Source organism: Cherax quadricarinatus, chromosome 44 (genome assembly GCF_038502225.1).
Source record: "Cherax quadricarinatus isolate ZL_2023a chromosome 44, ASM3850222v1, whole genome shotgun sequence".
NCBI lineage: Eukaryota > Metazoa > Arthropoda > Malacostraca > Decapoda > Parastacidae > Cherax > Cherax quadricarinatus.
In genome coordinates this window covers 17356841-17372241 of record NC_091335.1, presented here as the reverse complement: position 1 = coordinate 17372241, position 15401 = coordinate 17356841, and the positions used below count along the sequence as shown (strand labels likewise).

The window sequence follows — 15401 nt, the reverse complement described above, 5'->3', positions numbered from 1 at the left end:
TTCCCTACCCACTATCATATGCCTTTTCTAAATCCATAAATACAATGAAAACTTCCCTACCTTTATCTAAATACTGTTCACATATATACTTCAATGTAAACACTTGATCTACACATCCCCTACCCACTCTAAAGCCTCCTTGCTCATCTGTAATCCTACTCTCTGCCTTAACCTCTAATTCTTTTAATAATAACTTTACCATGCACTTTACAAGGTATACTCGGTAAACTTATTCCCCTATAATTTTTACAATCTCTTTTGTCCCCCTTCCCGTTATATAAAGGAACTATAGACGCTCTCTCCAGTCCCTAGGTACCTTCCCCTCTTTCATACATTTTTTTTTTTTTTTTAACAAGTTGGCCATCTCCCACCAAGGCAGGGTGACCCAAAAAGAAAGAAAATCCCCAAAAAGAAAATACTTTCATCATCATTCAACACTTTTACCTCACTCACACATCACTGTTTTTGCAGAGGTGCCCAGAACACAACAGTTTAGAAGCATATACCTATAAAGATATACAATGTATCCCTCCAAACTGTCAATATCCCAAACCCCTCCTTTAACCCTTTGACTGTCGCGGCTGTATATATACGTTTACGAGGTACCGTGTTTGACGTATATATACTCAAATTCTAGCGGCTTCAAATCAGGCAGGAGAAAGCTGGTAGGCCCACATGTGAGAGAATGGGTCTGTGTGGTCAGTGTGCACCATATAAAAAAAATCCTGGAGCACGCAGTGCATAATGAGAAAAGAAAATTCCGACTGTTTTTTTTAATTGAAATGCCGACTTTGTGGTCTATTCTCGTATAGTATTTGTGGTTGTATTCTCGTTTTCTTGGTCTCATTTGATAGAATGTAAACTATATTATAGAAATAGAGGTGATTTTGATTAATTTTACTATAAAAAGAACCTGGAAATGGAGCACAAAGTACGGGAAATGTTTGATTTTTGCCGATGTTCAAAAGTAAACAAATGATGTCATTGTCCAATAAATGTCCAAATAGCCATTCTAATATGCAGTCATGAATGGGTTGATGTAATTTTTACAATTATTACAGTATTGCAGTAGTCTGCATAACAGTAAATCTTCTATTTTTTGTTTGAATAAAATTTCAAAATAAAAAGCAAGAGTAATATCACAGGGGCCTGGAGATGTGACTGATGAACAAAGAAAATGTTATTTTAGAGCCAGGAATGTCTGCATTGTTCATTCTGGTCCTTATTTTGAAATTGTCATATTTTTTAATTTTCGTGAAATTGGCCAAATTGCAAATTTCTGACCATGTTATTGGGTAGTTGAAATCGGTAAATGGGCAGTTTCTTGTACTCAATCGATGGAAAAAATGGAGTTCTGAAGAAATAGCTATGAGTTTGGTTGACTGGAATAATGGAATTAGCCGAAAATAGGGCTCAAAGTTGGCGAAATCGCCAATTTGTAAATATCGCTGAGGTCGCTAACTTCGCGAGAGCGTAATTCCGTCAGTTTTCCATCAAATTTCGTTTTTTTGGTGTCTTTACAATCAGGAAAAGATTCTCTATCATTTCATAAGAAAAAATAATTTTTTTTTTTTTTTTTAAATTTTGCGACACCAGGAGACACCTCAGGATTGGGGGTTGCGAGAGTCAAAGGGTTAAAGTGCAGGCACTGTACTTCCCATTTCCAGTACTCAAGTCCGGCTATCAAAAATAACCGGTTTCCCTGAATTTTTTTTTTTTAACAAGTCGGCCGTCTCCCACCAAGGCAGGGTTACCCAAAAAGAAAGAAAATCCCCAAAATGAAAATACTTTCATCATTCAACACTTTCACCTCACTCACACATAATCACTGTGTTTGCAGAGGTGCTCAGAATACAACAGCTTAGAAACATATACGTATAAAGATACATAACATATCCCTCCAAACTGCCAATATCCCAAATCCCTCCTTTAACCCCTTGACTGTCGAAACCCCAAATCCTGAGGTGTCTCTTGGTGTCGAAAAAAAAAAATCTTATGAAATGATAGAGAATTTTTTCCTGATAGTAATGACACCAAAAGAACGAAATTTGATGGAAAACTTACGGAATTACGCTCTCGTGAAATTAGCGACCTCGGTGATATTTCGCCCACTTTGAGCCCTATTTTTGGCTAATTCAATTGTTCCAGTCAACCAAACTTCTACCTATTTCTTTAGAACTCCATTTGTTCTATTGATTGAGTACAAGAAACTGCCCATTTACTGATTTTAACTACCCAATAACGTGGTCAGAAACTTGCAATTTGACCAATTTCACACAAATTAAAAAATATGCCAATTTCAAAATAGGGTCCAGAATTAACAATGAAGACATTCCTGGCTCTAAAATAACATTTTCTTTGTTCATCAGTCACATCTCCAGGCCCCTCTGATATTACTCTTGCTTTCTATTTTGAATTTTTATTCAAACAAAAAATTGAAGATTTACTGTTATGCAGACTACTGCAATATTGTAATAATTGTGTAAATAATGTCAACCCATTCATGACTGCATATTAGAATGGCTAGGTGGACATTTATTGGACAATGACATATGTTTACTTTTGAACATTGGCAAAAATCAAACATTTCCCCTACTTTGAGCTCCATTTCAAGGTTCTTTTCATAGTACAGTAAAACCAATCAAAATCACCTCTATTTCTATAATATGTTTTCCATCTTACCAAATGAGACCAAGAAACTGAGAATAGAACCCTAAATACTATACGAAAATACACCACAAAATCAGCATTTTAACCCCCCCCCCCCAAAAAAAAAAAAAAAAAAAAGTCGGAGTTTTTTTTTTCTCAATATGCACTGTGTGCTGCAGGATTTTTTTTATATGGTACACAGTGACCACACAGACCCATTCCCTCACTTGTGGGCCTACAAGCTTTCTCCTACTTGATTTGAAGCCGCTAGAATTTTTGAGTATATATACATCAAATACGGTGGCTCGTAAGACGTATATATACGACTGAAACAGTCAAAGGGTTAAAGTGCAGGCATTGTACTTCCCATTTCCAAGACTCAAGTCCAGCTATATAAAAATAACCGGTGTCCCTGAATCCCTTCACTAAATATTACCCTGCTCAAACTTCAACAGCTCGTCAGGTCCCAAATACCATCCTTCTCCATTCACTCTTATCAAAGATGCTCACGCACGCTTGCTGGAAGTCCAAGCCCCTCGCCCACAAAATCTCCTTTACCCACCCCTCCAGCCTTTTCGAGGATGACCCCTACCCCGCCTTCCTTCCCCTACAGATTTATACACTCTGCATGTCATTCTACTTTGATCCATTCACTCTAAATGACCAAACCACCTCAACAACCCCTCTTCAGCCCTCTGACTAATACTTTATTAACTCCACACCTAATTTCCACACTCCAAATTCTCTGCATAATATTTACACCACACATTGCCCTTAGACAGGACATCACCGCCTCCAACCGTCTCCTCGATGCAGCATTTACAATCCAAGCTTCACACCCATATAAGTGTGTTGGTACCACTATACTTTCATACATTCCCTTCTTTGCCTCCATAGATAACATTTTTTTGTCTCCACATGTACCTCAACGCACCACTCGCCTTTTTTTCTTCATCAATTCTATGATTAACCTCATCCTTCACAAATCCATCCGCTGACACGTCAACTTCCAAATATCTGAAAACATTCACTTCTTCCATACTCCTCTCCAATTTGATATCCAATTTTTCTTTATCTAAATTATTTGATACCCTCATCACCTTACTCTTTTCTATGTTCACTTTCAACTTTCTACCTTTACACACTCTCCCAAGCTCATCCACTAACCTTTGCAATTTTTCTTTAGAATCTCCCATAAGCACAGTATCATCAGCAAAAAGTAACTCTGTCAATTCCCATTTTGTATTTGATTTCCCATAATTTAATCTCACCCCTCTCCTGAACACCCTAGCATTTACTTCTTTTATAACCCCATCTATAAATATATTAAACAACCATGGTGACAACACACATCCCTGTCTAAGACCCACCTTTACCGGGAAGTAGTCTCCCTCTCTTCTACACACGCTAACCTGAGCCTCACTATTCTCATAAGAACTCCTTACAGCATTTAGTAACTTACTACCTATTCCATATACAGTGGTCCCTCAATAATCGTCCGGCCTGAAAGTCGTCCATTTCGGAAATAGTCCTGTTTTTTCGTCAAAATATTGGCTCGCAAATGGTCTGGTAACTCGCTAATAGTCCTAATAGTTCTTCGTCTTGGACGCGTACTCATGCTCTGAGCCGCCTCGGCCTTTCCTTCCCAGCCATTGTGCCATTGTTTACCAGTGAGTGACGGTCCCCTCACATGCTCCTACAAAATATTTCATAATATTCCATTGATTTTAGTGCTTGCAAGTGCTAAATAAGCTACCATGGCTCCAAATAAAGCTTCTAGTGCCAGCCCTTTGGTAAAGAATGTGAGAAACACATAATTTATGAAAAAGTTTGTAGAAAAATACAAAGATGGTGGTGGTAGAGTGGAAGCAGTTGCGATAGTGGTTGATGAACATAAGAAAGGAGGATCACTGCAGCAGGCCTGTTGGCCCATGCTCGGCAGGTCCTTTACAATTCATCCCACTAACGAAACATTTTCCCAACCCAGTCCTCAATGCTACCCAAGAAATAAGCTCTGATAACTCTATCCACTGATTTGGGACTTGCAAATGAGTGGATAGAGTTATCAGAGCTTATTTCTTGGGTAGCATTGAGGACTGGGTTGGGAAAATGTTTCGTTAGTGGGATGAATTGTAAAGGACCTGCCGAGCATGGGCCAACAGGCCTACTGCAGTGATCCTCCTTTCTTATGTTCATCAACCACTAAAACAACTGCTTCCACTCTACCACCACCATCTTTGTATTTTTCTACAAACTTTTTCATAAATTATGTTTCTCACATTCTTTACCAAAGGGCTGGCACTAGAAGCTTTCTTTGGTGGTAGTGATGGTGGTAGAAGGTAGTAGTGATGGTGGTAACAGTTGTAATAGTGGTAGAAGGTCGTAGTGATGGTGGTAGAGGGTTCCTTTAGTGATTCAGCGATTCTACCAACTCCTCCAATGTTGTTGGAGTTATATAGGGCTACAAAAACCACCGCCGCCTCACCACCATTATGGACGGCTTACACTCAGTGGCCCTTATATACCCAACAACACCACAACACAGCACCTCTCGTGACATACGTAATGACTTATTTTATTCATTCTAGAGTATATTCCATGTTTCTATGTTATTAATATTGTTTATTATGTCATATTAGTTGAATTGTGATAGATAAATAAGCCATAGAGTTGATATTAGTGTCATATTCTCCAACAATAAACTAGCCATCCCTCCCTCACAAACAAATAGCCAGTAAAAAACATAACAATGGAAGAACACTGCAGGTCTACTGGCCCATACAAGGCAGGTCCTTATCAAAATGACCTCCACCCAAAGCTACCCAAGAATTTACTCCCGTACCCAATGACACAAATCAAACTCAGCTCCTCCAACTCGTATATTTGTCCAATCTCTTCTTGAAGCTACCCAAGGTCCTAGCCTCGATCACCTTACTGGTAAGTGTGATGTTAAATAAGAACTTAAGAAAGTAGGAACAGTGGAACAGGCCTGCTGGCCCATACTAGGCCGGTCCTTCACAAATCCAACCCACTAACAGAACAAATGCTACCCAAGCAATAAACTCAGGTGCAAGTCCGACTCAAATCCAACCTCTTTCACTCGTGTATTTATCCAACCTAAATTTGAAACTACCCAAGCCATAGCTTTTAGAACATTGGAAAGGAGGAACACTGCAATAGGCCTGTTGGCCCATACTAGGCCGGTCCTTCACAAATCCAACCCACTAACAGAACAAATGCTTTGTAGATGAATGGTTCAGAGAACCGACATGTTGATAAATTAGACACATGTGCAACTCTTGGGTATCTTTATTGAGGAAACGTTTCGCCACACAGTGGCTTCATCAGTCCATACGTAGGAGAAACATTCTATTCAAGCATTCTATTCAAGATTGATGGACTGAACACATCGACTCAAGGTTGAGGGACTGATTACCTCATTCTCCTCCTGTTCTTCAAGTTTCTCCTACGTATGGACTGATGAAGCCACTGTGTGGCGAAACGTTTCCTCAATAAAGATACCCAAGAGTTGCACACGTGTCTAATTTATCAGAACAAATGCTATCCAAGCAATAAACTCAGGTGCAAGTCCGACTCAAATCCAACCCCTCTATCTCGTGTATTTATAAGAACATAAGAAAGGAGGAACACTGCAGCAGGCCTGTTGGTCCAACCTAAATTTGAAACTACCCAATGTTTTAGCTTCGATCACCCTACTAGGCAGACCGTTCCACTCATCAACTACCCCTATTACCAATGTTCATTTAGGTAAGACACACATGCAACAGTTAGGTATCTTTATTTCCAAACGTTTCACCTACACAGTAGGCTTCTTCAGTCGAGTACAGCAAAGTTGATAGAAGCAGAAGAGACTTGAAGACGATGTAATCAGTCCATCACCCTTGAAGTTTTGAGGTGGTCAGTCCCTCAGTCTGGAGAAGAGTATTGTTCCATTGTCTGGAATAATATTATTCCAGACAATGGAACAATACTCTTCTCCAGACTGAGGGACTGACCACCTCAAAACTTCAAGGGTGATGGACTGATTACATCGTCTTCAAGTCTCTTCTGCTTCTATCAACTTTGCTGTACTCGACTGAAGAAGCCTACTGTGTAGGCGAAACGTTTCGAAATAAAGATACCTAACTGTTGCATATGTGTCTTACCTAAACAACCTGTCGGTATTTTATACCATTTTATTGTTCACAATGTTCATTTATACATTTTATTAGTGCCCTAGAGTCCTTATGGAGGGGGGGATTCCCCTTTCAAATAACCTCTCTTCCCTCTCTCCTCCTCCCTGTCTTCCATTCATCAACAACAGCCTTCAATAAAGGTAACTTTCATGTTGAATGTTCATTCTTTTGTGCATGTAAATCTATCTTTTAGGTAAAAAAAATTGTTGTTGATACTTCTGGGTGTCTGGAACGAATTAAGTGGATTTACATTATTTCTTATGGGGAAAATTGATTCGAAAATCGTCCATTTCGATAATAGTCCCACTTCCAGGAACGGATTATGGACGATTATTGAGGGACCACTGTACTTGCAACATCTGCCACATAGTGCATAGGGGAACAATCATATGCCTTTTCTAAATCCATAAATGCAATGAAAACTTCCTTACCTTTATGTAAATACTGTTCAAATATATGCTTCAATGTAAACACTTGATCTACACATCCCCTACCCACTCTAAAACCTTCTTGCTCATCCGCAATCCTACATTCTGCCTTACCTCTAATTCTTTCAATAATAACCCTGCCGTACACTTTTCCTGGTATACTCAGTAAACTAATTCCTCTATAATTTTTACAATCTCTTTTGTCTCCCTTCACCTCTTTATATAAAGGAATTATACATGTTCTCTACCAATCCCTAGGTTCTTTCCCCTCTTTCACACATTTATTAAACAAAAATACAAACCACTCCATAGAACTGATGAAGGAAAAAAGGTGAGTGGTGCATTGAGGTATATGTGGAGACAAAAAACATTATCTATGGAGGCAAAGATAGGAATGTATGAAAGCATAGTGGTACCAACATTCTTACATGGGTGTGAAGCTTGGGTTGTAAATGCTGCAGCGAGGCGGCGGTTGGAGGCAGTGGAGATGTCCTGTCTAAGGGCAATGTGTGGTGTAAATATTATGCAGAGAATTTGGAGTGTAGAAATTAGGAGAAGGTGTGGAGCTAATAAAAGTATTAGTAAGAGGGCTGAAGAGGGGTTGTTGAGGTAGTTTGGTCATTTAGAAAGAATGGATCACAACAGAATGACATGGAGAGCGTATAAATCTGTAGGGCAAGAAAAGCTGGGTAGAGGCTGTCCTCGAAAAGGTTGGAGGGAGGGGGTTTAGGAGGTTTTGTGGACAAGGGGCTTGGACTTCCAGCAAGCGTGTGTGAGTGTCTTAGATAAAAGTGAATGGAGACAAATGGTTTTTGGGACCTGACAAGCTGTTGGAGTGTGAACGGGGTAATGTTTTGTGAAGGGATTCAGGGAAACTGGTTAGCTGGATTTGAGTTCTGGAAATGGGAAGTACAATGCCTGCACTTTAAAGGAGGGGTTTAGGATATTGGCAGTTGGGAGGGATGTCTAAACTGTCATATCTGAGCACCTCTGCAAAGACAGTGATCATGTATGAGTGATGGTGAAAGTGTTGAATGATGAAAGTTTTTTTTCTTTCTTTTTGGGTTTTTTCCTCTTTCTGGGTCACCCTGCCTCGGTGGGAAATGGCCGATGTGTTAGGACGTGTTTAAAAGAAAAAATTCTTACAAGACTGACAATAAATTTATATTATTTACCAATAGTAAATCCACTAAGAAGTTACTGATAAGAGGTGCTTTTAACGAGAGGTTACAAAAAAATGGATGTACAGTGCAAAGATTATCCAGGACCGAAAATTAATCTGCAAGAAATAGGTAGAAAAATACAAAAATAATCTGGAAAAGAAATTCAAGTACCAAAATGAAACAGTTTTCTAACAGTAAATCTGTGAACACAACATTTGCAATTAATCTTTTTGTTTTCAAATTTTATTATCATTTAATCCGTCTTTCCAAAAGTGCAGGGACAACACAATTCAAATGACCTTCAATACTATATGTAGTATCCAGATATTCAATAAATAATTTCTTTTTAAGGCAATTGGGGCAATGAATGTGAAAGATGAAAATCAATTACAAATGATTATGTGGAATGGTAAAACTAAATATGGCAACACAAACATGACAAGATTTTAATAGAAGATCCTATAATGGATGAGAAAATGTGGAAATTTCAAGGCTTCAGTGATGGCCAAACAATTCAAGCACAGATTTAGTCTCACCTGATGAGTGGGTGTCATGTTAGGAGAGTTTTCCTGTGACTGTTCTTTGCTTGGTCCGGTAGTCTCTGCTCTAGGTCCAGCAATGAGGGATGAAAACCAGTTCTGGTTGTTTGTCTGATCCTTGTTATTAGCAGATGGTGCAAGGTCAACAGTCTGTGGCCGGGCAGGTGGTTGCTCACCAATAAATCGAGTTATATTCTGTGAGAGAATCCCATTTGACCAAATTAGCTCCTTAAATGTCAGCAAGGGAAAGTCGGTCAGAAGCCTAACACACATGAAATCTAACGAGAGGATTAGCATGTGATGAATTTTTTTTTTCTATCAAGTCGACCGTCTCCCACCAAGGCAGGGTGACCCAAAAAGAAAGAAAATCCCCAAAGAGAAAATACTTTCATCATCATTCAACACTTTCACCTCACTCATACATAATCACTGTAATATTGCATTTCTGAGCACTTCATGAAAAATTACCACAATCTAATATAAAACATACTAATGAAAGCCTACATCAACCGGTCTTAAGAACATTCACCAGCTACAAGAGACACCTGACTTACAATTGCCTGACTTAACCCCACCCCTCCTTCCCCATTTTTGAGAAACAAGTAGAAATAGTGTCAGACATTAAAAAATGCAAAACTATCATAAAATGGCATAAATATATAGAAAAAACTACCACTATGTGCATTTATGACTACAGTGCCAACAAGTGATCAGGTTTTGCCAACTTTAATGCACCATAAAACTCTTGGTAAAATGGATCCCTCTATAAAGCTGATAATAAACAAAATGGGCAAAACAATCTGACTGGACAAAGGCTCCACAAGTCTGCAACATGGATACAGCAAAACTGTCAATGCAGAGAAGAAAGTCCAATGCTTCACATGACTGTCCAGTCAGGTCATACCATCAATGAACAGGACTAAGTCCAGTTCATTGCAGATTTGTCTAGTCCAAGCTTTGTCCATAACCTGTGTTTTCACTATTCTTGGGCAAGTGCAACTACCCGCATCAGTTTGTTACTGTCTGCATGCCTATTTCACTACTATCATCATTTGGTCTACAATTTTCCCCAAGATTTTCAGTACACTTTATCAACTTTGAGGTGTTCTAAAGAATAGTTTTTATAGTTTTATTGGCCATTTCTTGGTATCAACTGACAGAATGGAAGACATGGTGTATTTTTTTTTTTTTAACACAAGTTGGCCGTCTCCCACCGAAGCAGGGTGACCCAAAAAGAAAATCCCTAAAAAGAAAATACTTTCATCATCATTCAACACTTTCACCTCATTCACACATAACCACTGTTTTTGCAGAGGTGCTCAGAATACAACAGTTTAGAAGCATATACATATAAAGATACACAAACATATCCCTCCAAACTGCCAATATCCCAAACCCCTCCTTTAAAGTGCAGGCATTGTACTTCCCATTTCCAGGACTCGAGTCCGGCTACATAAAAATAACCGGATATAATTTTGGTCAGTTGCAGGACCTGAATTAGTTTGAAATAGGACTCAAAGTGATGGAAATATTTTGGGTTGCCCTGCCTTAATGGGAGATGTGGAAATTATTTAATTTCCGAAGCTATAGTGCCTAATAAGTGTTTAATGTGTTGATTTGGGTCAAAATGTATTTGTATTTTGAATGGAACCAACTGGGTTCCCGCTGCGCCTGCGCAGATGTGCGGGGGTATAGGTCGAGCTGGGGCACGAGGAGGCGGCAGTGTTTTGAATGGGTTTAAGAGGCTGTGAAACATGGGACCAGGAAATTGGCGTTCACGGCGGCCTAAGGATTAATATAGGCCTCATTTCATAATAGGAAGTGTCGTAACTGTTCCTGGTGGAGAGTGAGGGAACGTGATTTATGGGACCACCGTAATAGAGTGGTAAAATGAGTGAATAAGGGTAGGACCGGTGGTGACTGGCGCGTCGCCATGGACTGGGTCCTGGGGAAAATTACCCTTGGTTTAATCATCACTCATCGGTCTCAGATCTTAATGGAGTGATCTCTAATGTGTATAATAATTATGAGACATTAAATCGTCTTGTGAATTGTAATGTAATTAATGATAACGCTAAGTTAAGAGAATGCGTGAAGTGAAATAAGTCGCCTTGCTCCGAGTGAACACGCTAGACCACGTTGTTCCCGTCCCAAGGAAAGTGAAGTTTATTGAGTCACGACTGCTAAACTGGGACAAACCAATGGATACCTCGTCCTGCTGGAATAAGAACCGTGTCGGTGTAGCAGGACATCGAAATGAGATGGTGAATGGAGGAAATAAGGAGTATCAATCACCCACAGTTAAGTAACCCTTCTAGTTATAGCAGACTGATACTGGCCAGTTAGGTATGTTGTAATTGGATAGGTTATGGGTGATCCGGCTACATCAAGTGACCACCAGAGAATATCTGGTAAGTGGTGGGATTATACAAATGTTTTTTCTTTGATGGATATATCCATGTGTAACCTACCCCCCCCTTCATTCAGTTACACTAATATAATCTATACAGTCCACAATTAATTGGTAGCGCCATACTTGTGGGTGCTATCCAATCTATACTGGTCTCGGATAGATATGGATAAGATTGTGAGGCCGAAGGCCCACCTCCAGTGACCAGGGGTGGTGAAGTTTTCTCACATATCTACACGGGGTGACTACGGTAAACAATATAGGGTTGTCTCCCAATGAGATTACTTGTATGTATATAATGTTGAGGTATATACAGGTAATCACCCTAGAAAATTTTCCATATCTGCCCGCTGGTCCTTCGAACCGGATGCAATCAGTGAAAAATTAATTGAATTAATTACTTAATAATTAAGTGACTGATTGAAGAAAGTGGGTATAGGGTACACAAATTTAATCGGTCGTGTGGTGGATGATAATTAGCCCAATTAATTACTAGCACATGGGTGGCTAGGATTTATACAAGAGTAAAGTGCAAGAATTACTCTCACAAGGTGTCTACTTAAGTTGTATAATTGGTGATTATTAATTCCCTAACCATGGCTGGGTCTGAGGAAGTTAGTGCGGCTGGCAAGTCCATGAATGCCAAAGCAAAGAAAGCGTTACTACAAGCTCGGAAGGGTCATGTTACTAAATCATACAACAAGTGTATAGAGTTAATGAGACAAGAAACGGTAAACCCTGATGAATTAAAGCTACACCTAGATGCCTTAGAAAGTAGATATGAGTCATATAAATTGTGGTATAAGGACTGTGAGAGCGATCTTGTGGTGAATTGTGCAGATGATGCTGAAAGGGAGCGGCTGCTGGATCAATATTATGAAGTGGAGGACAACATTGTGTCCTGCAAAACTAAGGCTTTAGAGAAGGTAAAGGGTGTAGACAATGTTGTTGGTCAACCTAGTAAGGAAAATCAGAGGTGTCTACCAAAACTCCCAGAATTATGCATGATTGTGTTTAATCCGGGAGAAAACTGGGCGGAGTTTTGGTCTATCTTTAAAGCAGTCGTACATGATAGGAATGATCTTGCAAGTGTTACCAAATTATGCTATTTAAAGGGACAAGTAAGGGGAGATGCGCATGTTCTCATACAAGCATTCCCAAATGTAGATGACTCCTATAGTGAGGCAGTTGACTTGTTGGAGGTCACTTACGGTAACTTGGAGCAAAGTAGGCTGGATCTAGTAGCTAATTTGGCTAGTTTGAAGACTACAGATCACAACCGCAACAGCTTACAGCAATTTATGATCAAACTAGAAAGCACTCTTAAGACCTTGAGTAATAAATATGATCTGGAGGGAGCAGAGTGGTTGTTGAGTGCCTTGATTCAGAATAAATTGAACCACAAGACAGTCGAGTGGCTATCAAACAGATATCACAAGGGTTACTTCGGGTTGGAAGAAATAAGAGTGGGCCTGCAGGAGCTAATTGTCCAGCTGCAGACCAGCCAACCCATTACCTCTAGGAATACCACGTCCACAGACCCCAGTGCACCTGTCAAGTTCCACAAAAGGAAACTTTATCCCAATATCAATAATCATAAGTCACCTACTAAACTGGGTTACGTAGGCACATATCAAGTGACAGGGGCCAGTAATAGTGGTTCTCCACATCAAAGCAAGAGGAGGAAGTACCACAATAAGGGTAGCCCAGTTGATAAGAGGTCAGGCAAAGAAAGGAGAGATTGTATCTTCTGCAACGGTACTCATTTCTCTAAGAACTGTAATGCCTATAATTCATGGGATGTTAAAGTGGAAAGATTGGAAGAGCTTGCTAGATGTATCAGGTGTCTAGGAAATCATAATGTAAGGGATTGCCGTGCTAACTTGCACCATTGTTATCAGTGTAACAAGGGACGACACCACATAGCTATGTGTAAGGGCGGATCTAATCGTAATGATGGTAACAATAGTACTGATAGTGATAATAACCCGGACACAACAGTAGCCAACGTAAAGATTGCAGCTAATGTCGGTAATGATGGCCTAGCTGAGGTAGCTTTACCTGTGTTGGATGTGGTGATTAATGATAAACGGCGTAAATCCAAAACTGTAACAGCATTACTGGATCAGGGATCACAACGTACCTTCATAAAATGTAATTGCCTTTATGGGATGAAGGTACAAATGGGAGATCCTGCTATACTCAAGTTATCTGGCTTTCTCTCGAATAAGAAGGCCCAGTCATACGACACTGTTTATGTAACTGTCAGGCTGGGCAATGAGAGAAAACGTATTAATGCCGTAATTGTGGATAGGCTCCCAGAGAAAATATCTACAATAGGGCTTGGTAACGCTACTGAAAGGCTTTCAAGTAAGGTAAATTTGGCACCTTCTGGTGTAAATAATGATTCTGTGGGGTCAATAGATATTTTGATAGGTAGTGACCATTATGCCACCTTTGTAAAGGGTATGACAAAGAAATGCGGAGTCACCCTTCTAAGGACCGCAGGAGGTCACGTGATGTATGGCAGGCTTCCTCGTACTGATAATGAATGACTGGAGGAAGCCATAAATACAGTTACGGTGTGTCTTACTCATGAAATATCACCCCAGTATAAATATACTTCAATAGAGGATGAAGTTGAATCTGTGTATAAATTATGGGAATTGGACAGCATAGGGATCAATGTAAATGAAGAAAATCCAGATGATTCATTTACTCAAGAACAATACCAGAAGGATGTTAAATTTGAATCTGGACAATACTGGGTGAGACTTCCGTGGAAGCTGAACCATCCAGACCGACCAACTAATTACCGGATGGCGTATGGACAATTAAAGGCTCAGCTCCACGAACTGAGCAAGACACCAGAACTGTTGACTGCTTACGATGATATAATTAATGAGCAGTTAAATAATAAATTCATAGAGGAGGTACCTCCCGAGCAAGCCCAGATTTATGGTCACTATTTGCCACATCACGGAGTGAAGAAGGATTCTAAGACCACTCCTCTGAGGATTGTGTTTAATTGTAGTGCCAGGAGTAACAAAAATGTACCTAGCTTGAATGACTGTTTGATGACAGGTCCGTCGTTGACGGAAAAACTGAGAGACATATTATTAAACTTCAGGGTTAAGAATTATGCCTTTACGGCGGACATAAGCAAAGCTTTCCTGAGAGTGGGTCTGCAGGAGGCTGACCGGGATTGCACTAGGTTCTTATGGCCCGAGAATCCTAGTGACCCACTTAGTCCCCTGAAGACTTTTTGCTTCAGGAGTGTATTGTTTGGTGCTACCTCCAGTCCGTTCCTACTCCAGGCAATGATAAATGCACACCTTAAGTGTACAGGTGGTCCACTGAGTGGAGTAATGGGTAAACAATTTTATATGGACAATTTCCTGGGGGTGACGTCTACTGAAGAGGAACTAATGAGCATATATGAAGGGGCTAATGAAATAATGCAAGGTGCAAATATGCCCCTGAGGGAATGGAACAGTAATTCGTCCAGTTTAAGGGCTCAAATAAATAAAGACAACCCTGGAGTTGAAGTGTCTAAATATAGTAATATGCTGGGACTGACTTGGGACACAGAGAGAGACTTGTTATCGTTAAAGTCTAATAACTATAGTATGCCCAATAAATTAACCAAGAGAGTTTTACTTGCAGAAGTTTCAAAATGCTTCGATCCACTAGGCTTAGTGTCCCCACTTACCATAAGAGGAAAATTGTTGATACAAGAAGCATGGAAGCTTAAGTGTGCTTGGGATGAAACCCTACCTGAGGAATTTGTTGAAAGGTGGGAAGAACTAATAGGTGAATATGTAAAATTACCAATGTTGGAGTTCCCACGTAATGTGGCCAGTCAAGATGGAGAAAATGTACTCCACATTTTTTGCGATGCTTCGAAATTAGAATATGGAGCAGTCGCTTACCTTCAATGTAATAGTGCCATTTCTCTTGTTATGTCTAAGGCTAAGGTGGCTCCAATCAAATCACGTACCTTACCTCAGTTGGAA

The 15401-nt window shown here is 39.8% G+C and overlaps 1 protein-coding gene across 5 annotated transcripts in view; it reads right to left on the bottom strand.

Annotated features, from left to right (window-relative positions):
- Drp1 (dynamin related protein 1) overlaps nucleotides 1–15401 on the bottom strand; it is a 137253-nt gene that overhangs the window by 59443 nt on the left and 62409 nt on the right. For 3 of the 5 annotated variants that reach the window (XM_070094146.1, XM_070094147.1, XM_070094148.1), the window contains one exon: nucleotides 8973–9170. The exons of 1 other annotated variant lie outside the window; for it this stretch is intronic. In XM_070094146.1, coding sequence (XP_069950247.1) covers nucleotides 8973–9170 — 198 coding nt within the window. Of the gene's footprint in view, nucleotides 1–8175; nucleotides 8553–8972; nucleotides 9171–15401 lie in introns of those variants that run through there. One more of the 5 variants, XM_070094151.1, reaches the window with a different exon arrangement.